This window comes from Lathamus discolor, chromosome 3 (genome assembly GCF_037157495.1).
Source record: "Lathamus discolor isolate bLatDis1 chromosome 3, bLatDis1.hap1, whole genome shotgun sequence".
NCBI lineage: Eukaryota > Metazoa > Chordata > Aves > Psittaciformes > Psittacidae > Lathamus > Lathamus discolor.
Window position 1 is genome coordinate 141870197 of NC_088886.1, and position 24254 is coordinate 141894450.

The 24254-nt window shown below is 41.4% G+C and overlaps 1 protein-coding gene across 1 annotated transcript; it reads left to right on the forward strand.

The window, feature by feature from the left end:
- The first annotated feature begins 1744 nt into the window (after window positions 1-1744).
- Window positions 1745-23273, forward strand: ACSL5 (acyl-CoA synthetase long chain family member 5). Its single transcript, XM_065672258.1, is given in 22 exon segments — window positions 1745-1865; window positions 11246-11431; window positions 11977-12085; window positions 12736-12800; window positions 12879-12980; window positions 13308-13407; window positions 14612-14790; window positions 15497-15529; window positions 15766-15817; window positions 16392-16465; window positions 16923-17000; window positions 17194-17328; window positions 17800-17934; window positions 18011-18106; window positions 18463-18535; window positions 19487-19575; window positions 19661-19777; window positions 20213-20356; window positions 21320-21421; window positions 21798-21869; window positions 22291-22405; window positions 22408-23273. Coding segments are annotated over 21 exon segments (2130 nt in total). The 5' UTR covers window positions 1745-1865; window positions 11246-11275; the 3' UTR covers window positions 22512-23273.
- The last annotated feature ends 981 nt before the right edge of the window (window positions 23274-24254 follow it).

Consider the following 24254-nt stretch of genomic DNA (forward strand, 5'->3'; position numbering starts at 1 on the left):
GTAATTGGCTTTGTTTCAACTTCCAGTGACTCTGCTGTCCTTTCCCACTCACACAGAATCATAGAATTACAGAATAGTTAGGGTTGGAAAGGACCTTAAGATCATCAAGTTCTAATCCCCCTGCCATCGGCAGGGACACCTCACACTAAGCCATCTCACCCAAGGCTCTGTCCAACCTGGCCTTGAACACCGCCAGGGATGGAGCATTCACAATTTTCTTGGGCAACCCATTCCAGTGCCTCACCACCCTTACAGTAAAGAACTTCTTCCTTATATCCAATCTAAACTTCCCCTGTTTAAATTTTAACCCGTTACCCTTTGTCCTATCACTACAGTCCCTAATGAACAGTCCATCCCCAGCATCCTTATACAAGTTGCATCTAGGAGCCTAAACCATAGATGGTGTTAGTCTAGCTCTTTTAAGGTGGTGAGGCAATGTCCACTTAACATGGAACAGGAACCTGGTGAACTACTAATTATTAGTATGTATTGCATACCTTGTAAGAGCATTGACCGCTTTGTTTCCCATATGCAAGATGCACCACAGACTGGAACTAAGAGGAACTAAGAGACTTGCCCACCAGTACCACCTCTTTACTCCAAGTTTGGATCTGTTCCACTCTTTTCATCCTCCTCAAACTGGTACTTCCTAAAAACTTAGAGAAGATTGCAATCAGAAGGTCTAGGATGAGGGTTCCCCAAGTGCTTCCACTTTTATTCATGTCCACTGGTACAGGCAGGTTCCCCCACTCCTGTCAAGAACACTTAAGATCGTAAGTGAAAAGCGTTAACATTGGTTTACTCTTCAAATATCATACAGGAGTCAAATTCTAGCATCAGTCAAACCCGGCCTGGATTAACAAAAGCTTCATGAACTTGACCAGTACCGACAGTATTGAGTGCTGAAAGGACTTTGATATTGAGCCTTATCTCTTGGATCATAAGGAGCAAACTTCTTCCAAAGATCACATACACAGCCTTTGGAAGTGGAGCCCTTGGCTCCACCTGCCAGCCCAGCCAGCATACCTCACAACACAGCTGGGTCTTTCTCAAGCAGCATTAGGCATAGCAGCCCTGTTACTCTCATTTCATACATGAAAGACAAAAAAACAACCAACTCTCACTTAAATCAACACAAGAAATCCCTGATGAAGCAGACTTAGCCTACTCGCTAGACCAGCAAGTACAACAACACCCTTTGTACACCTTCAGAAGGGAAGGTGCACCATGGTAAGACAACCAGCTCCCTGTACATCCCAACGGCACTGAGAGCCCCCACTGTAAAGGAGCAGACTACTTCATGGACCACTTGAGCTGCAAAGGAAACCCAAGCCACAGTGGGTTTGACATGATTAAGGAGAGTCCCCTACACAAAGCACTAGAGAAAAATATCAGAACAAGTTTTCTTGCTCGAAGTACGATCCAAGAGGCACCTTTTCTCAGTGGAAAAAGGCTTATCCAGTGCCCTGCGCATAGTCTGAGTAAATCAAAGTCCTATTTAAAGCTCAAGTGTGCAGCTTTTGCAGGGCTGGGGTTAGCTTTCAAAATGCACCGTTCTCTTCTAAAGCTATTGCACAAGAGCTGTGTGCCTAAACACACATTTCTAACCTGCCAAAATTGCTCTTTATATTTGATCAGGAATAATTTAATTTTTTTTTCTTTAACCTTTGAACCTGTTGCAATGCAGGTTCAAAGGTTACCTAGGTGCAGTGTTGCCTGTTTATTAAAGCCACACACTGATGATTCGGGGCTTAGTCCTGCCACAGGAGCTGGCGAAGCACCAACCCTTGAGCACCCCCTTGGAGTTGTAAAGCAGTGAAGGAAGCAAGCTGTACCAGCCCTCCACCCTCAAGCACTGAAGGAAGGTAAGCAAATCTTTCCTGATCAGAGCCTGCATTTCCCAAGTCATAGACTTCCTGCTCCTGCAGAGAAGTACTGCAAGTGGGATAATAGCCTTAATCTGCTGCAATGCCTGGAACCAATGCACTCTTCTAGTCAGACTGTGTGCTGCTAAAGGCAGCAAGTGTGTAAGTGGCTGCATGTTACTAAAGAAGCAAGTCTGGGCTCAGGGGTGGCCTATGGAGAAATCACAGCCTGAATCAGAGCAGCCACCTGAACACCCCCTGCTGCTACAGAATGGCTGGAACTGGAAACCTATGTCCAGGCTGAAGCCATTTTCTTACCAGTTTGTTAGTTATGTCTATTTAAAGATACAGTGCACACAGTGCCAGTGCCAGGCTGCCGTTCAGACTCGCGTCTAAAAGAGTTCCAGAAACAGTGGAATCATTTGGTTCCACAGCAATGCGGGTAGGCTTTGAAATCTTGTCAGTAAAAAGTTGTTAAATGCTAGATCACTTACAGAAGCTTATTGAGAACATTTACTACATCCAATAGGACCTTAATCCCCAACCATAAGCACAGAAGCTGGCTATAATGCCTTTTTTTAATATTTTAAAAGCAAGATCTTAGAGTATGGCACACCAGATTGCTGCCTTTGCTTTTGTACAACTGGTTGGTGTAGCTATAGAGATGGAGCCTCCTCCAAGCTCTTTCTTGTGTACAGAGCTGCAGATGTAACAAAGGAGCAGAGACAAATATTAACCAGAAGCCAAGCTGCAAGAAAGAACTGGCACAAAGCAGACTGCTTCTCCAAGCCCTGAATCTATTGTCCCGTCCATGCTACCTTCTCCAAGATTACTTTTGTCCCAGTGTAGTTGCTCTGCTTAACAGTAGCCAGAAGGCTGCCCTTGAAAAGTGTAGCAGAGCAATAAAGAGTAATTATTTTTACAACATTAACAAACTGGAATTCAAAAATCCTTCAAATAAAGTGAGCCAACACTTCCCACACTGACAAAGTTTAGATTCAAGCCTTGAAGTGACAACAGAAAAAACTGTTCACTGAGCTAATGCTTCCCTTTCATTTATTTACATCCTCCGCTATTTCCTATAGGTGGATGAAATGCTTTGGCATCTTTGGATGGCAAAAGCTCATGCTGTGCCATGCACCATATTATGAAAGCTCATCTATTCTCTATGAAAACATTTTGTAACAGTGACAACAGGAAGGAAACAAGTTGAGCTCTATATACATACTCTACATACTGCTCATCCTAATGTGCTAAAGGGTAGGAAGATGTAGGTATACTTTTTATATACATGAACAAAAAGATGCAAAGGCTGAGTTATTCACAACTTGGCTTTGTTTTTTGGCAGAGAATTACTAACAATTCATGGCATGGATTCATGGATTCAAATCATGGATTTGAGAGGCATAGATTCATGCCTCTCAAAAATCTGGAGTTTATTCAGATCAGTTAAGGCAATATCAAAAATGAAAAGCCTAAAAATTTGCATGTCACTTCTTATGCACACCAGGCAAAGAGCATCAGCTGTATTGTAATTTAGGAGCATTAAACAGAACCCATCATTAAGCAGAAGCTATCTTCTCCAAGGCTTTTCTGTGTGCATCCTATAATCCCATTTATGTTGGAGCTGTGAGACCCGCTGAGCCCAGGCAACGCAGCATAACTTTACCAACTCAAGGACCTCTGCTTCACATGCTGGGCTTCTGGCAGGTCAGGTAGGACAGTGCTATGGCACATTCTCTCACACCCACAGCCAGTACATGAGGTACACAGCATCATCACTACTTAACAGCTAATCAGAGACAGGGCAAATTCACTGCTATTTTTCTTCCTCCTGGAAAAATAACAGCCTGAAACTAGATATCTGAAGGGGGAAAGTTCTCAGAGAGGTACTCAAAGATGGTGATAATGGAGCTGGCTTGCTGGGAGCCTGGCCTTCTTACCCTTCCCTGTAGGGGGTATTGCCTTTCTCTAAGCAGAAGTCGCTCTTATGTGCACTATTAAAGGTGAAGCTCACAACTACATTTAAATGCCAAAGGAACAGGTCTAGGTAGGCAAAGACAAGTGCAGAGAAGTTTCATGCAGAGCAAGTTGTTTCTTTTTCATCTTCATTTAAAGCAGTGAATTAAACCTCAGCTTTCCTAAAAGTATATCTGCATTGCTAAATAACATCACAATTGCAATGTAAGTTAACTTTACCTGAATAGCATAAAGTTTACAGCAGCAATAAAAACATAGTTGTGATCAGTAGAGGCTATGTGTTTTGGCAAGCCAAGGTCCAGGACAGGTTGCATTCTCGATGCAAGTACGTGCCGTGTTATTCCATCACAGATACGCTTAGTCTAGCTAAGCAGATTAAGCTGAAATCATGCAACATAAAAAAACTTTCATACAGGCAAATTGTTAAGTAGGAAAACAATTCCAAGACCTAAGGTCAAGGTACTAAAGAAGAGAGATAGGAGAAGCTGCTGCTTTCTCACTCTGCAAACTTGCTGCAAAGTTGCGGTTATATTAGACAGGCATCAGAGAGAAAAATGAAACGGCAGCAGCTATAAACTATTCAAGTTTCAAGTGAAGAAATGTAACTGTAAAACCACAAAGAAAGACCTTGTCATAACAGGAAACAAAACTGAAGTCTGAAACGTGATTCACTGCTATGTTGTGCAAATAATTACACACACGTGAGTCTATACCACAGCAGAGAGAGCTAGGTAGCTTTGGGACAAAAAAAATCCCCAAAACAACCAAACCCCAAAACAAGAAAAGCACTAAAACTGAATAAGCCAAAACCAGCAGCAGAAATCGGGATCCAGCCCACCAGCAAAGACATGACAGCAGTATGAGAAATACTGTACACAAAGCATTTTCTCAGTATCACAGGTTACAAAGCTCTGCTCAGTTTAATGTACCTGCAGCTGTAGAAAGAAAAGTGCTATTATTGAAAGTACAGTTTTATACGCACAGAAAACAGATTAGAAGCAATAAATGATAAATATTACTTCAAAAGGGCATGTTTTACTTTTCACTTGACTCTTCAAAAGCATGCAAACCTCAAGCTTTTTTCATCAACAGAGAAAAAGCTCAACAACTTCCTCTGTATTGTTTTTTCTCTTACCACTCCAGTTCCCATGTGCAAGTTCCTCCCATTTATATGTTCCCTTCCCAGCATGCTTTTCTGTTTGCTGATTTATTTAAACCAGGGAAAGGAAACTAACTGTAGGTTTTAATGAGTGTTACCTAATTGGTGGCAGTTTGTTATTGTGTTGGCAAGACTAACTTTTGCTTAAAGAAAAGAGATTGGTTTCCCTCCCCACCTTCACAATGGTAGGTGTTCTTGATTACTGGTTCTTCATATTTGCTCTGAAGTGTTTTCTGTATAAGTAATAAAGTGTTACTTTTGTTTTATTGCTGATGGGATTGCTTGTTGTTACCTATATGGGCTTTACTGTAACCTGTATGCAGGTGTGGTGATTAGCTGTAGGGTTCAAGATAATGAGCTCTTTCAGGAGATTGCTAGGAAATCTCTGGTAGTGTGCTATCGGGAGCAAATGTGAACCTTAGGCTAAGTTAAGTTCAGATACACCATGAAGAGCAAAGAGCAAGCATGTGAGTACTGTGATAATATGTTGCCCAGGGGGGTTGTGGAGTCTCCTACACTGGAGATATTCAAGGCCCGCCTGGACAAGTTCCTGTGTGATGTACTGTAGGTTACCCTGCTTTTGCAGGGGGGTTGGACTAGATGATCTTTTTAGGTCCCTTCCAACCCTTGGGATTCTGTGATTCTGTGATTCTGTGATTCTGTGATTCTGTAGTGATAAAATACAACAGTATCTGAAAGTTTTTAGTGCTACCTTTTTTCTGTATGGCTATGTATAAGTTATGTAAGGTGCTTAATGCTGATGTTCTAGACTTCTTAAGAGTTCTATGTGAGTTTTCAAGTTCTAGCTCTTTAAGCTATGCTTGCTGAGCATCTAGAGATAGTTTCCTATTAATATAATGTTGATGCATGCATGTTTTGCAGGAATGGGATCTTGTATTATCTAATAGATAAGCAGTAACAAAATCTTTTATTGACTATTTTTCTTAATTTTTCAAAGTCTCAGAGCGCTAGCTGCATGTGCTCCGTTTCCGAGTAGGTCACTTTCAAGGAGAAAACCTGATACAGAAAAACACATGAAAGCTCAACTTTTCGGTTTAGCGGGCAAAACTTCTTCTAGTACTAAGCAGTGTCATGGTGTTGCTACTCTCCTGATAGAGGGATAATAATAGCAGACATAGTAAAATTATTTCTAAAAAATAGCCTTTCTATTTAAGTATAATGAAGCTCTGGTATCAGTAGGTTTCATGAGCAAGGCCCAGAAACAGCCTCTAACATACAGTCTGAAACCAAAGAGCACTCTACTTCCCGAAAGTAAGTTACTGAGGCCTTATTCTTTCCCGCCCCCTTGCACAGAGTCCTTCTCAGTCAAGATCAAAGGGTACTTGAACTGTTTGGCTCTGACTTTCACAAGAGGTATTCTCAAAACAAAGCCTGACTAAAGCATATCTTAGGCTTATTGAAAATTACTGTGGGTTCGTTTTGTGGTTTTTATGTGGCTCTGTTCAGCAGTCACTTTAACTTCTTTCTGGATGCTAAAAGTTAGGTGTTCCTAAACCCTGCAGAACACAAGGCTTGTCCTTGCTGCTAGAGGAAAGTGGGATATAATGCTTTCAAGGAGCAAGTACTGGCACAATGGCACACATCTGTAGGACACTAAGCAAAGGCTGCACTGTGTAAGCAAATGTAAAAAGTAGGCTGCTGGTGGCTAAGTAATTAGTGACCCCCATGTAGTCAGCTATGCTCTTCTCTTCCTGCTTGGAAAGAGTCAATACTCTTACAGGTCCTTTCCAACCCTAACTATTCTATGGCTTTTTGTTACCTTACTAATGCAAATCAACAAATTACCGTGATCACCTCAAAAGCATATGGAACTGTTTCTTAGGCAAAACTCTAGAAAACATTTTCCTAGGCAGCGTACGACCACTGCTTCTGAAGTCGTGCGACTTTTGGCCGTTGCTTTGCTGTCTGTAAAGAACTACTGTGATTGAGTTTTCTTTCTTCACACTTAAACGTTTGGAGGCACAAAGCTCAGTCACTTTGCAGTGCAGAAAATCTCCTGACTGGGAGAGAATAGGGGATAACTGTTTCTTTCCTTTTAGTTACTGAAGGAATTACTGTAGAGACTAAGGAGCTGAGGGGTACAGTAGAAATGAGAACCTGTACTCCTGAACCCAAGGGTGTAAATGGTATCACTGTAATCTCTTTTGATAAAAACTAAGCCTTTGCACTCTGGAGCCTAGTGTGTCTTACCCCTGACCGTTGATCAGGGCAGACAATCCACGTATACTTTAACTGTCTAGTGCTATATTGCACAAGAGGCCTACATGTGGTTTGAGACACTCTCTGCATTTTATATCTTTCTGGTCACTGGGAGCTGAGCCCTTTGGAACTTGGGGGTTTCAAGCACTTCATCCCTGTGTGCTTAAGAAAGCAGCTGGTCCTCAGACCTCCCCTGCAGTGCAAGCCGGTGTCTGTCAAAAGTGCCTTGGCTTTAGCTCATGCTGCACTGAGTTGAGTTTTCACCTAGCTGATATAGATTGGGTATTACGAATTCATAGGGCATTTGAATTTGTGGGTTAAGCTCTGGTTGTAGTTGCTCCATAGGACAGATCTAGGGTAGAGCTGTTCTCTTCCCATGGGCAGGAACTCATCCTCTCTCCTGGTTCTTTTGCTTTGAGGGCAACAGGATTAAGTAGCTTTTGGAGGACACAAGAGATGATTAACTAGCAGTGACTTGGATTTGACAAGTTGCAGTAGAAGCTCTTGGTGTAGGAAACAACTGTCCTAATACTGGGAATTGAGACAAATTTGCTGACAAGTCTCTTTTTACATCTTGAATAACACACCCTGTGTACTTTGATAGGAGTGAATAAAGCCCATCTGAGGAAATAGGGTTGGGAAGTAAAAGCAAAACACTATTAATAAAGTAGAGGAATTGAAAATAGCCTGTCAGATATGAAAAGCACTTTTATTTTTGTGTATTGCAAACTAGATCTAGGTATCTGTGCTTTTCTTTTGACACAACACTGGCTTCTGTAGCATTAAAGAATGTTGGGTTTTGACTCTCCCATATAGTCTGTAAGCAGGGTAATGAAGACAGCTATTAAAATAACCCAAAACAAGCAAAAAGAAACCCCTAGAAACAAGCATATGATACTTCTGAGGCTGAGAGAAAAAATCATCAACAGGTCTTTCTTTAAATGAAAAATCCATTTGGCTTATAACTGAAACCCATCCTTGACTAGCTGTAGGAATGCTGATTCGATTACAGTGGGATTAGGCTACTGTCTTACATGGAGAGGAAGAGAAACCAGAGACTTGGGGAATCAATTTAGAATCTAAAGGCAAAAGTTTTGCTGCATTTATCTGTCTTCAGGCTGTTCACAGCTTGATTAGGTGTTCTCTCTAGACTTGGAGCATTCTGCTCCAAGCATCATTTCCTTTCAGGGCCTGATGCTCTCTTCCTAGCTGTCTTTGTACAAACTGCCTTGCATGTGAGTCAGTGAGGAGATGAGAATACTCTGATGAAAAGATTTTAAGTGACTTGTCTACTGCATGGAGCATTTGGGGTTAGTGAGTTCTCTGACCCTTACCCCAAAAAAGGCAGATGAGTGACCTCTGTTAATTTTCTGTTGAATAAGACCACGTAACAGGCAGTAGATGTTTGAGACAACTGTGCTGATCAGTCTGATTAGGCAGTGTTAATAAGTTATAGGAGAGGATGTGGTGCTATAGGCCTGATCCCCAGTTCTGTTTATTCCTCTAGCATGATACTCTAAAGCCAACCAATCCTTCCTGGTTTCTAGGAAATTATCTTAAAATCACTATTAAAACGAGCACATGAGAGCACACTTCAGCCATTAAGAGAGGTGAAGCTGTACAGGCATTTGGTCTCCTCTGTTGCCTTCATATAGCTCTATTCTCTTACTACTGATTGAAAAACTGCATGTCTGGGGAGGGTCATGAGTGCAAACTCCTTTTGGTCTATGTAGGGATGGAAAAAGATTGGAAAACAGCCCAAGCTTTAAACAAGCTGTTTTAATGGAAGGTGTCCCTGCTCATGACAGGGGGGTTGGAACTGGATGAGCTTTAAGGTCCCTTCCAACCCAACCTATTCTGTGAAAATTCAGATGAGTTGAACATGAGTATTCTGGTATCTGTCTGAAAAGATGTGAGAATAGATGTGCCAAGGTCTAGTTTTGCCAACAAGCTAAGCTTCCAACATACAGATGGTAGAAATGTGATTTGCTCTGTCACTTGGATCTAATACTGGCCTTTGAGTTAAACATATAAAGTTTATATCCAACTCCTGTTCATGCTGGAAAGTGGAGATGCCTCTACCAGGCTGCATCAGTACTCATGCTATAAAAAAAGTGACTTCTTCCTGTTAACAAAAGAGGAAGTGGCTGAGTCACACCATAAACCAGATACTGTTTAAGCACATACAGAAAGCTGTTTGCTAACCGCTCCAGTAATGGGTTACAAGGCGAAATGTCTAAGTCATGAAGAGCAGCTGATTGCCAAATTGCTTCATTAATAATCTTCAGTCTTCCAAACAAAGCAGTGCTAGAACCTACAGTGTTAAGTGTCTTTGCCCTGAATGTAAACTTAACCAGCAGACCTGGTTTTAGAGGATTTTTTAATCTATGCTCGGTTGATCAAGGCCTAAAGGAAGAGTGTGGAGATGGGTGACTTCTGTGCTGTAGAAAGAGCAGGTTTGTGCTTCCTAGGTTTGATATACCCAGTGACTGGAACTGTCAGGCAGTGCAGAATGCCAAGGGCAGTTCCTGCGTTTCTTGCTGTAGCACGAGTTTTTGGGACTCTAAATACATAAAACCAAGGTCATGAGTTTGAAGTGCACATTGTAACTAGGGCTTGGAGTAGAAAAGCTCCAATGCTAGGGAGGTGGTACTGTTCAGGTATGTAAATGGCATGGTTTTGGCAGCTTGGACTTGATGACAGTCCTCTGATATACCCTTCCTTATACAGATGCTGAGTGGGCAAAGCATGCCTTCTCTCACCAGAGAACACATGAGGACTGCTGATTAGCGCAGCCACTGGAAACTGAAAATACAAACCCATAAATCAGATATGGGTGATCTAATTCTGGTCAGTCTGGGCTCAGAGACCTGAATTCTGACTTAGGGGCCTGGCTGAATTTATTAATTTTGGAAAGTTCCTTCAACTTTCTTGAAGTTATAGTTAAAGGATAACTGGTGCCCATTGCTCCAGAGTGCCTGATAGTCTTGAACAGGGATTTAGTTAGTTGCTAGCTGACATACTGTCTACTGACTGGGTTCCCTTGATTCTGTATGAAGGAATTTGACAGGGTGTGGTCATTCATCTTGCAAAGAGTGGTGTGTCATGTCCTGCATAGCTATTTAGACACTAGCAAAGGTAAGTTGGTGAAATCTGAGTTGATTCAGACAAAAAGCTGTCACCTATGCTACTTTTTCTTAGCTATTCAACCTTAAACATACTGGAACACTTCAGAGATTAAAGTACTTGTTTCAAAGGGAGGAGGCTGAGGTAGGTTTCTGTCACTTCTAAGAAATCCAGCATTCTTGGGTTTTGCTTTCCTGTCCTTGAAGGAAGAGACTCTGGAAGATGCAAGCAGCAGGACTGTTTCCCAGCCAGATTTCCATTGCACACACTGACTTCTAGGTCACAACTTCCTAGTAACTTGAACAGTTTTGCCTTGTGCTGTATCTCGTACTGAACACATTTTTCACTGTCTGAAATACTTATCCAGCATGAACCCTGCTTTCCAGCAAGAGCAGCTGATCACAAAGATACTTCTTGTACATATATAAGTCTGCAGGACATGTAACAAACACTTAACTTGGCAATACCCCTGCTGTTTTAGCAATACCCCTTCCTATCGCAGAATGTTTTCTTTCTTCTGCTGCTCACATCACTGAACTGTAGGCATTTTTTGGTCATATTTAATTTGGGAAATTATATACTGTTTTTTCCCCAGACAGATTTTTTTACTATTCAATACAATGAATAACATCTGCTCTTTGTCCGACTTCATCAGGCTTCAGCTTTTTGTGGAGGTGGATGCAGCACGGATTAAGATTAATGGGGACAGGTGACTTGCGATCTCTTAAGAAGCTTAAAGTGTTGCATAAGCATGCTTTATTATTGTACCAGGACTCTTTAGGAGCAAACTGCTGAAATAATTTGTAGTATTGTTTAACAAACTGCTGAAGTAACCGTAGCTCATGGCTAGTGAGTGCTTCTAGCTCACGTCTACTGAATTTCCTGTTTGTTTCAGGTTCAACTCTGGCTCCTCTGATCCAGCACAATGATCTGGATACTCCAAGTCTTGTTCTCACCGCTCCCAACACCAGCATTGATTAGTCTTATTGTATTTGGAGCCGGCGTCTTCCTGTGGGTGATAAGCAGGCCAAAGCCTGTTTTGCCTCCTGTTGACTTGAACAAGCAGTCAATAGGAATTGAGGTAATACTCTACTTCTGGGCATGCATTATTTTTGAGCTTAATCTAAATACTGATCCATTCTGACTCTGGGTATTGGTGGAAACTGATATACACAGCTTTCTCTCCCAGGTGTACGACTCAAGAGTATGATGGGGAGAAGGTGAGTCTTAAGACACTAAGAGTAGGAAGCAGCTGCTCTTGCCAACAGGGTTAGGTGGGCTCTTTACCAGATGGCCTTGGCTGTCATTGACTTCCTTCTGTATTTTAAATCCTTTGCATCAGCTTTGAGGCTGGTGCTAGGCTTCACGTAACTAAGCAAGTGGTAGCACTCAATCTTAGTCAAGGTCTCTCTAATAACTTGTAATGGAAGATTAGTACATTTAGAGGCCATTTAGAAAATTCCCTTGCATATGACTGAGCAGATCAAAATCAGGAAGGAAACTGAGACTTCCTTAAACAAAGCAAAGCTATTGAGATGCTTCAAAGGGAATTGCTGGGAGAATGGTTAAGGAACAAATGACACTGCGTCTGTTCTGCACTGTTTCGTAACTGTGATCTTTTCCTAGGGAGGAGCCAGAAGAGGCGCACTCTTGACAGACAATAACCTACTTTCTTATTACTATGAAGATAGTAAAACCTTGTATGAAGTTTTCCAGAGAGGACTGCATGCGTCTGGTAAGCTTTGCATTTGCTAGTTAGTATTTGCCTATCAGAGGTAAATAAAATTATTCCAAGCTCCTTTGCTTGCCTCTTGTCCATAGTAATAATTAAGGATAGCAAAAGCTTTCCTAGCCTTTTGTGGGGCAGAGTGACAAGTGTCCATATTCCCCACACATGCACATTGATTTAGAAGCACTCATAGTTGGCAGACTGGGCAGGAACAAACATCAGAAGCTTAAGATGGTAGAGTTCAATGAAGAGGCAGAAGACACTGTAAGCATCAGAGGGAGTTGCAGGGAAACACCTCTGCTCTGCCTCATGATGTGGTTTTCAGTGTAAAATTGCTGCCTGTTTACAACAGGTATGAATTTGTGCACATGTGATTTTGGGGGTCCTGTGCATGGAAATAAGTGATAGCTTGCAAGCTATTTCAATCTCATGTGTGTTATGAAATGAGAAAATATCCCCATAACTTGGAACTGTTGACTTTAAGGATAAGCCAAGCAGTCCTTGGGCAGAATGGTTAACTATGGACACAGCATTTCCATGTTCCATGCAGTTAGCTGGATGCCTGACTGAAAGTATTTCCCATTTAGTGTTGCATTGAAGTGCTGTGCAACTTCAGTACTGAGCTTTACAATTGCTTTTCTGAACTCCTCCATTAGGAAATGGCAACTGTTTAGGCTACAGAAAACCCAAGCAACCTTATCAGTGGCTGACATATAAACAGGTGAGTACTGTACATGACAGATGATTTCATTTGGGATCCTGTCTTGTAACACTGAAGTCTGGGAAAACTATCTTACAGGTTTTGGACAGAGCTCAACACCTGGGATCAGGGCTTCTGCAAAAAGGATGCAAACCACAACCAAACCAGTTCATTGGCATTTTTGCTCAGAATAGGCCAGAGGTAAGAAACAAACTGAATATTCTTTCCCAGAATATTCTGACATCATGGGGAGTGGGGAGGGTCTGTATTTAAAGAGTTTGAGGCCACCTGAGGAACAATCACAACTGGCTTTTCTTTCCCAGTTACTTTATTATTGACTAAGCATTATATGCCAGACATATAATAGAATGATCTTGAACCCTCACTACTCTTAATCTCATGTACACATGCTCCTTAAACAACACCCACTACTGTTGTGTGCATGGGCTAGTCAAGCTGTAGGAAATCTGCAGATAATCCTGTCTTGAGCTGCTAGTTTTCCTTAGCTGTACTGTTTTCTCTTTTCAGTGGATCATTTCAGAGTATGCCTGCTACACTTACTCAATGGTTGCTGTTCCACTCTACGACACTCTGGGGCCAGAGGCCATTGTATATATTGTTAAGAAAGGTAAATACTGACTTCCATTATTTCATAATGACTTCTTAGAGAAGCTTTGTTTTGAGAAGGCAGAAGTTCAAGCAAATTCAATGCAAAAATCAGAGTAGCTTTAACCTTATTGTTCATATACTTTTACAGACACTTAATTTCTGTAAATGAAGCTGCTTTGTAGGAGGCATGGTCAATGCCTAGAAGAAGCCAGTGGCTTTTCTATGTCTCCTAGTGTATTGACTGCAAGTTCACAGAAGTCCTATTAGATCCCATGCATCATCCTGCAGTCAAAGTGCTCAACTATTTGCTATTTGAAGTTTTGCAATCCTGAACTCCCACATGGCCAAACAACCAGACAATGCAGACAGTCTTGCATGCAAATTAAGACTAGATGTGTGTCTCTGATTTAAAGTTGTAGGATGTAAAGAGTGGAGGAGGGAAGGGTAAAGATATGCCTAAATCTGTTTAACCTATCTGGTTAGGGCCTGTTGTTCTACAGAACCAACAACTAGCATGCCATCACAGAAGAAAGTGGTGAGGAAGCTTGAATAAATGTTCAAGCTTTCTTCTTCCAGTCAGGAGATAGGGGAGAGGAGGGGGGGGATATCCACTGCTGTCACAACGATCTGAGATTCAACCTATAAACAGGATTTCCATGCAAAATTGCTTCAACAGTTAAGCTGGCGAACCTTGCAAACAGGTCTTGCCTTGGGACTATGCAGCTATTACTTACTAGGCTAATGGGGAACTGGCATGTTCAGGCAAACTCAATTCCTCAGCTGACTTAATGGGAAACGGGTTTGCAGTTGCACAAAACTTTCTTCTACAGGTAGGGAAGCTGAGGCATAAACTCAATTTTGATTACCTCTTTCAAGTAGGTCTAAATTTCTTTAGATTTGAGGAAGATTGCTAAACCTAAAGTCAGTGAGGACAACTTTGAGCTTCTATGATAATATCAAGAGTTTAAATGCCTCTCTTGACTGTGATTGAAGATTAGTCTTCAGTTCCTCAACATTTTGTATAGCCAAAATCTCAAGTTTGATCAATCAATTGGCCATGGTAGGAGGAATGTTCATAGCACTGCAAGCCAGCCACTAAAGGCACATGCACAAACACAAACAGATTTAGAAACAAAGCTATGTTCTAAATGTATGTTCTGCTGAGCTGTCACTAGCCTCATGTCTTCTAAACAGACTTCTGAAATGTAATTTCTTTTCTGTAGCTGACATAAGCACAGTGATCTGTGACACTCCAGAGAAGGCACAGGTCTTGCTTGAGAGCTGTGAGCAAAAAAAGACCCCATGTCTGAAGACTGTCATTCTTATGGACCTCTTTGATAAAGAGCTCAAGGACAGAGGAGCTGAAGTGGGAGTTGAAATTCTAGCACTGCAGGAGGTTGAGGTAGGTGACTAAAGGCTTCTGCTTGATCTTGCAGAGGAATACCTTGCCAGCTAGACATCTGGATCTCCTCTGGCAACAATGACACTTTCATGTAAGCATTATCCAGTTGTCACACCTGTACCTGAACTGTTGATGAGCAGTCATCTTGAAAACTGATATATTTAGCTGAATAAACTTGCAAAGTTCAAGCCATTGAATGAAGTTATGTCCATGTGTTGTGGACAGTCAGTATGCATGAAACTGAAGACTTCCTTAGCTTAATTAATGGTGTAGCTGTAATATGATTTGTCAGGTTTTTAAGCTGACAGTTGAGTATAATTGAAGTGTAAATGCAAATTACTGGCTGCTTTGATATCCCAATACTGGGCTTAATCTTCCAGATGTGATGCATAAATGCAAAGTCTAAGAGATGTGGCCTACATTAAATAAAATGAAATCTCTCCACTCAGGACTTCCAAATTCCTTAAGTAGTTCTGACTGCTTCCTACACATTTTAATTCATGCTTTCCACAACCCCAGGAGACCGCTTTCCCAAATTGTGGAAATTCAGGAATTAAGTTCAGGAAGACCAGCAGCTCTCCCTGAGACAGAATGTCAAGAGGCAAAGTAAAAACAAGTATTGCATGTGAATGCAATTACCTATTTATCTACTGTTGCACATGTATTTCTGTTGCAATTGTTAAGCTGTGTTTTCTCTCTAACACAGGAGCTTGGAAGAAACAACATCAGAGAACCAGTGGTAAGTATCTCTGTGGAACAGTTGCAAACCTGTAAATGTAGTCTTTGAAAAGAACTCTTGCCATGCTGCTAGTAGAGGAAGCTGGCAGGATTTGTGTTGTATCTTGTCTTGCTGTTTCTAAATAGAATTCCTAGTTCATCCCACTTTAGGATGTGTATGTAAATGATAATTTAAATATGATACATAAATAATAAACATAATCCTTACCTTGTTAACTTTGTGGTTTTTCCCTCTAGCCTCCTAAGCCTGAAGATCTTTGCATTGTGTGTTTTACCAGTGGAACCACAGGTAAGAGAATAAGTATATATATATATATATATATATGGTGGTGCTTCCCCACTACAATTATCTCCCTGGGCTGAAAAAATAGCTTTGCAGCATGAAAAGAAATTATAACAACACAGTAGTAAAACAGTAAATGAGAACAGTGTCAGCCAGCTACTTCAGTTTTACTTGGGACATTGTTGCTACAAGTCAAGTATACTAAGACAAAGCTCCTTATAGCTGGGAAGAAGAATAGCCAAATCCATGTTGTCTTATACAGTTAAACAGTCAATCTTCAACATTAAGACTCTGTACATTTTTCATAGGGTATGTATTCTGATCCACAGCAGCTAGAGAAATATCTTGTAGCATTCTCAGTGTTACTCCTAATTACTCTGCTGGTTCAATAGACCTTTCCTTTTTATAATATCCCTAGCTGAAAGTGCTCAAGATGAGGCATATTTGTGATCTCTGAAGACAAAGCATGCTATGACTACACCTAATACAAACATAGCTCAAACTGAGTCAAACAAGACATGGGAAACTGACAGCATAAGCAGTCAGAGCCACAGTTGACCTTTGCTTGATCTCTCCAAAGGTAACCCTAAAGGAGCCATGCTGACACATGAAAATGTTGTTTCAAATGCTGCTGCCTTCCTTAGATGCACAGAGGTAGGCTACTGCTAATGATGACCTTCAGGCTGTGTCACTCGGTCATTGAAACTAGCTTTAATCTGGGCATTTCTGCAGACCACCCACTTGCAGCAAACTCACATTTTCCTAAATGTCCATATATCAATGGGACAATGGTATCACGAGAAACTTGGTTTAACCTTGAACAAGAACTTCCATACAGAAGTTATTCTAGAATGAGTCAGTCCTAAGTGCCAAGTCCTAAGAGTATTATACTATGTTATTACAAGTCTTGCCAGAACAAAACTATGTTGATCTAGTATGGCAGAGTTACAGCTGCAGATGTTGAAGAGGTGATGGATGATCTGGGTTGCTTCTGTCATTGAAGTGTTTATTTGAAAGTACTCAAATTGATCCAAAATATACTTGCTTTCTATTTAACTAACTCAAGCAGGTGTAGGAACTACTAACCTGTGTCTGTTTCTTTCCCCTCTAGAACACACTTGAGATTACAAGCTCAGATATTGTCATATCCTACCTTCCCTTGGCTCACATGTTTGAGAGAGTTGTACAGGTATGTACAGATGTACGCATCTGAGCTTCTATAAATCAAATAGTAAAAGGTACAATGGCCTGTATTTTCTCAAAAGCTATTTACAATAGAACTTTCATCCCACTGGGCACTGAAAATCATGCTGCTTTCCATAGACAATAATTATGGCTAATGAAGCTAGGTATTACCCTTGACTTGTTTGGTCAATTTTCAGACTGTGGTCTACAGCTGTGGAGCAAAAGTGGGTTTCTTCCAAGGGGACATCAAGTTCCTAACAGACGATATGAAAACCTTGAAGCCAACGCTATTTCCAGTTGTACCAAGACTGCTCAATAGAATATATGACAGGGTATGTGAGCAATTTTTGCTAAATTGTCTTCATGTTCATATATCTAAGTAAGCATACAAGTTTAAATTAATATTGAATGCATCATCACGACTAGTAAATTACTCCTTAGCAGGAAGAATTCTTTAAAATCCTTTCTGAGGAGCTGGAAAGAGCCCTATGACCTGGAGTATAAGAACAGCATATCCAGTCATGACTGGGCTAAGCTTGTTGCTGTTCAAAGATGAGATATTCATTTACTTTGGAATGCAAATGAAACGAGCTCAAAGCTAGAGGGATCTCTGTCTGTCAAAGATATGAGCTGAATATGTCAGCAGTAACACAGATTAGCATTGTCCCTTGGTTCACATCCCAGACCATGGCAGTAGTGATGACGGACCCAAGAATCAAAGATATGGTGACTCCTAATAAACAAGAACAGGATGTACAGGCATGAGTGTTAAACCCAAGAGTCATCAATACTTTTCTTTGCAGATACAAAGTGGTGCAAAGAGCCCAGTGAAACGCTGCCTGTTAAACTTTGCTGTGATTATGAAGATGGCTGAAATAAAACAGGGCATAATTCGTAATGACAGCATTTGGGATAAGTTAATCTTCAAAAAAGTTCAGGTAAGGTATTCTAGGTGTAAGTACCAGCTGAGCCATGCAGAACTGGAAGATCTGATGGCTTCTATTTCACTTGTAGGAAACCATGGGTGGAAGAGTACGTATAATGGTAACAGGCGCAGCTCCTATATCTCCCTCTGTCCTGACATTTCTTAGAGCAGCATTAGGCTGTCAGGTAAGATGAGTTTCTGATTATGTTTGATTATGCCTAAATAAATGACCAATAATACACCTGTGGTCCAACCCAGCTTGTTCAGAGAAGATTGCTGTCAGTCTTCAGTATTTGCAGGCTGCTTGATAAGCTCAATGAGTTCCCAGTGCACTACATGTGGGAACACAGTTGTCCTGTTCAGAGGATTAGGTGACCAAAGCAAGGTTTTGGGTAGGTAAACTTGAATATTTGGTTGCACCAATAAGACCAAGAAGTCTTGGCTTCCTTCCTAAGAAGACTTGAACACGGGCATACTTGAAACTGAGCTCTTTCACACCAATGGTTTGATGTTCAAAGAATATTCCTCCTTTCTTACACAGATCTTTGAAGCTTATGGCCAGACTGAATGTTCAGCTGGATGCACTTTCTCAATGCCTGGAGACTGGACAACAGGTATGGTAGCTGAGACTTGGAAACTCTCCCATAGCTGTCAGCAGGAAGTGGCACTCAAGTTTAGGTGCTCTACTACTTTTCGTTCAATGAAAGTTAAATCCTGGGTACTTATCTTTAGAGTGATTCTTGGTAGTAACAGTTACCTGTATGCTTAACAGATCAAAAAAAATAATCTTGACTCAAGTAGTTGAGTCCTTGAGTGAGGACTCAAGGACTCAAGTACGTGAGGATCTCTCATGTCACACTACGCCTGAGTGACGTAGGTCAGCTTAGACCCTATCCCAGTGTACAGGAAAAGATTGTATGTACAGAGCTGGAAAAACTGGACAAGGACTTCCCCAATGGCTCTAAGAAAATAACTTTAGCTCCCAAGTGACTTGTTTTACTCCAAGAATAATGACTAAAATATCGGACATGATACTTGACTATTTTCCTGAATGACTATCTGACCTTGACTATTTGGCTTATTAGCAAGATTGTTTTTAATATTGGGTATTTCAAATTCAAGCTCTAGTTGTTATCTTTGGTAGCATAATAACTACATAAAGAGCATAATGAGGATGAAATGCAAGTGAATACCAGGGTCTATGAGGGAATCCAGTGGAGGCAAGAGTGCTACATGCTTGGTGTGGTTGATTACACCAATCAATGGTTGTAATTATTGATACTTAGCTGCTATTTGTCCTGAAAATGGCATTACAATAACATTCTTTAGTGTTTAGTGTCAGAATCCTTTAAACAGTACTGGTTCTTGCTAAAGCAGTGAATAAAGTGCCTTTAAGTATCTACCATCACTGAGGCCTTTGATATGTTGGGGACATCTGAGTTCTCCCATGTTACTTAAATACCTAGTCTTTGTAGCTTTAGACCAAATAGGGCCAACCGCTAGCAGAATCTCCAAAACATAACTGTCTTTTGCTTGTTTGGGTTTTTTTGGGCTTTGCTTTTTAGGCCATGTTGGACCCCCTCTGGTTTGTAATATCATAAAACTAGATGATGTGGAAGAAATGAACTACTTCTCTTCTAACAATGAAGGCGAGGTAGGTGCTATCTACCTCCTGTATGCATCAGGAAATACCAGCATGCAAGACACTGTTGACTAACAATGTTCTTTGCTTGCTATAGGTCTGCATTAAAGGACCAAATGTGTTCAAGGGTTATCTGCAGGACCCTGAGAAGACAGCAGAAGCAATTGATAAAGATGGATGGCTCCACACTGGAGACATAGGGAAGTGGCTGCCAGTGAGTAATTGCTTAATACAAACCATTCCTCTGATATGAATTCCTGGCTAGTTCACAGTAATCTGAAAAGCTGGAGAAATGAATTCTAAGATAAAAGCCTTACACAGTATTTTATGATCATTCCCAAAGTAACTCCAGGCGAAGCTCCAAAGACCAATTAGGTTACAAGATCTCAAATAACACCTGCTAGGCCAGTAATTAACACTGTCACTTCCACAGTGAAGTGCAGCAAGGTACCTTGGTTTCTCTCAGAGAAGAATGAAGGAGCTGTCTAATCATGTCCTGAGCTAACTGGAGAAATTAGACCAAGTGCTCCTTCTCTCTATAGAGAAAGCAATTCCAGACTAGCATGTGCCTTTCATGCAACAAACCCTAACCTATTATTCTTATAAAAGCAAGACAGACTTGAAACTAATGGCTTTCTTTAACTTCTAGAATGGAACGCTGAAGATCATAGATAGGAAGAAGAACATATTTAAACTTGCACAAGGAGAATACATTGCTCCAGAGAAGATAGAAAATGTCTATGTCAGAAGTGCTGCTGTAGCCCAGGTCTTTGTACATGGGGAAAGCCTGAGGGTAAGTGATGTTAGGAGTGAGGATCCTGCAAGATTCCTCCCTCAGTGAGTTCTGGAAGATCTCATACAGAGGTATGCACATGCAAGAGAGTCCTTGAACAAGATCTGTTTCCCAGAGTGCTGTGTTTATAGGACTATCTGTTCAGACCTGTAGCCTTCCAATTGATACCAGAGAAAAGGAGAGCTTGATTTCAAGCTCTGGGTAGAGGCTAATTACATGCTTGTGTGCGATAAGTTTGCCAGGTCAGCTCTGGAGAATTTAGAATCATGGAATAGTGTGAGTTGGAAGGGACCTTTAAAAGTCATCTAGTCCAATGCCCCTGCAGTGAGCCTAGACATTCTAATTAGACTAGGCTGCTCGGAGCCCTCTGCAGCCTGACCTTGAATGCTTCCAGGGATGGGGCACTTACTCTGGGCAACCTGTTTCAGTGTTTCACTACCCTCACAATGAAGAATTTCTTCCTTATATTTAGTCTAAATCTCCCCTCTTTTAGCTGCACAGGTGTATGTACAAAGCATTACCCCTTGTCCTGTTGCAACAGGCTCTACTACTTTGTCACCATCTTAGAAGACCCCTTGAAGTACTGAAAGGCTGCAATGGGATCACCCTAGAGCCTTTTCTTCTCTGGGCTGAACAACCCCAACTATCTCAGCCTTTTTTCATAGGAGGAGTGTTTTTCCACTCCTTTTCCACACACGTCTCATATGCTAGCAGAGGCCATTCTTTAGTCTGTAAACCAGTCAAAAGCAATTGCTGGAGCATTCAGCACACAAAAAACCCCTGCATTAGTACATTTACTGCTGTCTGATAAGTGACTTAAAGTCTGTGTAGCTACCTTCCAAACTCCTGGAACAGATGAGGCTATAGATGCAGCTTGTTATAGAGACACTCTCTACAATTAAGCACACATAGTTTCACGTGCCTTTTCCTGGTCTCGACATGACTGCTTCCGCTTGTTTTCAGTCTTTTCTAATAGGTATAGTGGTTCCTGATCCTGAGACGCTTCCAGAATTTGCAGCAAAACTAGGAGTAAAAGGTTCTTATGAAGATCTCTGCAAAAATCCAGTGAGTAGCTTAATGTTTTTAGTGGCTTGTAGATATAACTTAATTCTGAAGTGCAGTCTTGCATTGCTTTGATTTCATTCTACCTTCCTTTTTTTGTCAATTATATTGGCTCAATACTGGGTGAGTCATACAAGCAGACTTACTTACACTAAAAAACTGGAACCAGGTTTAGGTGTCTCTTGATGTTTTAAGGGCTATCACTGCTGAGAAGATGTGAAGTCACAGTGGCCTTAACATGACCAATCTTGAATGTCGAAATATGTACATGTATTCTTGCCAACCTCAGTTTTCACTGGCCGGGCAATTGGTATGGTCTTGAATTGCAACTACAAAATGGGCAGCTTTGCCCACTCCTTTCATGCTCTATTTCTTCTAGGCAGTGAAGAAAGCTATCTTAGAAGATATGGTCAGACTGGGGAAAGAGGCTGGCCTTAAATCCTTTGAACAAGTGAGTACTTCAACATCCTGCTTGTCACAAGCACTTGTATCGCTAATACAATGGCTGGGAAATCTTCATTCCTGATACTGGCTGTGTCAGGATGGGACCTAAGACGGCTGCCCCAGACGGCTGAGCAAAGTAGGCAGTGAAACAGTGACTTCTGACCAACAAACAGGTGACTGTACAGGGCAACAGTAGTAATTGCCAGGAGACGGAGTTGAGATTCACCATAGGCTGCAGGAGCTGTACTGTAGTTCCAGCCTATCCTCTTGCTGTGTCAGCCAAAAGGAGTTTGACTTCATCAAAAAAATCCCCAGTTTGTTTAATGGCAACTCATGAGTCATTGCACTGAGCTCAAGGAAGGTGACAAGAACTGTTCATCCCTAAGTAACTGTATAAGTGCAGTCGCTAAAATAGTTTCTTTTCACAGGTTAAAGACCTGTACATCCACACAGAGATGTTCTCTGTAGAAAATGGACTCTTGACACCGACACTGAAGACAAAGCGAGCAGAGCTTGTTAAACTCTTCCAGAAGCAGATTGAGGCCCTCTATACAAGCGCGGAGGAGTAAGTGGCTGGTTTAAATTAAACTGCATGGAGTATCCACACGAATCTGTGACACTACATGACCTATGGAGGACACAGGCATGAGTGGAGGGGAGCAAGGAGAACTTCAATGTATTTCTTTTTTTTTTTCTGGTATCCTGGGAAAAACGACTTTCAGGTGAAGATGGCTGCAGTATAACTGACAACCGGCTGTGTTCACATGGTGCAGGACTGAGCACCAGCTGTCTAGGCAAAGCCAGAACTTCTATCTTCCTTGGACTGTGACTGAAATGCAGGAACACTCAAGGCCCTCAGCCTTTAAAAGGCAGCTGTGTGCACATCTCGCTGTCAAAAGCAAATCCTTGTTTTCCTGCTCCAGCTATAAACTCCATTGTGACCTTTTGTGGACTGATCTGCAATCAGACTGAACTTTTTCATGAAGTTACATTTTGGGTGGGGGGAGATGGTTCTAAAACCAAGTGCAGGAAAATAACACTTCAGTTTTCACTTGGGATGCTAGTCTACTTGGGATACCTGTCAACTTGATGTGTCACAATTTGAATTGGAACTTAACATCTGTTCAGCAAATACAGATGTGAATTTCCTGCTCCTAACCCTGGACCACACAGTATAGGTTGTTTTTAATGAATAGTTGGGCATCAACCAGTTTACAAACTACATGTGTCTAAGGCAAACATAATTTATACTCTAGTATGGGAGGCACTGGATCAGTTCTTGCACATGTTCTCAAATGCAATGGCAGTTAAAAAGCCTCTACACTTATAAATTTGAGTCTGGTAAGTGGAAAACTTTTAGCTGTCATTCCTAAGGATATAGGATGCAATAAATTGTAACTGCACAATTAAACTGAAGCCTGTGTGCGTGACTTGTTTCTCTGCTGCAGCCAGACAGTTGTAAGGTTTACTGCTGCCTGGTTAGGTAAAGCTCCAGCTCCAACACAACTACTGCAGAAAGCTACCTTGTTTCTTCTGCTATCACTGTTCAAGCCATGAGGCAATATGACAGCGCCAGACCAGATGTTACTCCTCTACTCAACTTTCCTTTTCTTGTAGTGTAAGGCATAATGTGCCAAAGTCCTCAATAAATTTGTTCTTCCAGCTTAACACATCACATGAACTAAAGTATAAGATACCATTTTCTAGGGCTAAAGCTGCTTCTTTAGAAACCTCTTCAGGCAGGATGCATACTGTCTCTAGGAAGATGTCTTCAATCAGTCTATGCTGTCTCTGCTGTCCCTGTAAGTAGTCTGCTGTATCAGTCAAACGCAATGCAGTGCTAACAAAGATGTTAAGTAGGGAAGGAGTATATACAGCTTTCCTATGCCAGTTCTCCTTGTCTCTGCCGGTCTTCCACAACTGGTGGCTGTTTTACCTTGTACTTAGTGCTTTCGGTCAGATATCCCAAAATGAAAGCAACCGATGGATGCGTTGGTCAGGAAAGCTCTGAGGCATCTGTAGCTTTGATTAGTAAAAAACACCTGGCCCAATTCTGTTTCTAGTCTAGGCTAAAGCCTTTGCCTTTTTCAGGTAACTTTTGTGTCACTTAGTGTGCTTGTCATAACCTGAGGCTATAAAGCCTTCTAAGATGCTGAAAGTGCATGCAAGTGTTGCTTATCTCTCCCATGGTTCGCTCCTTAAAGCAATGTGACCTAGAACTTATTGCTGGCTTGATCTTTTTCCCCCAGTGTGGGACTGGGGAGTGAAAAAGGAACCAGAAAGAAGAAAAAAACTATGCTGAGACTGGGCTTGGGTTCTGATAAGCAATTTGGTTGCGGACACTAAACATAAGGCCACTGAGCTCTGTATAAACTCAGTGCTGAATCCTATG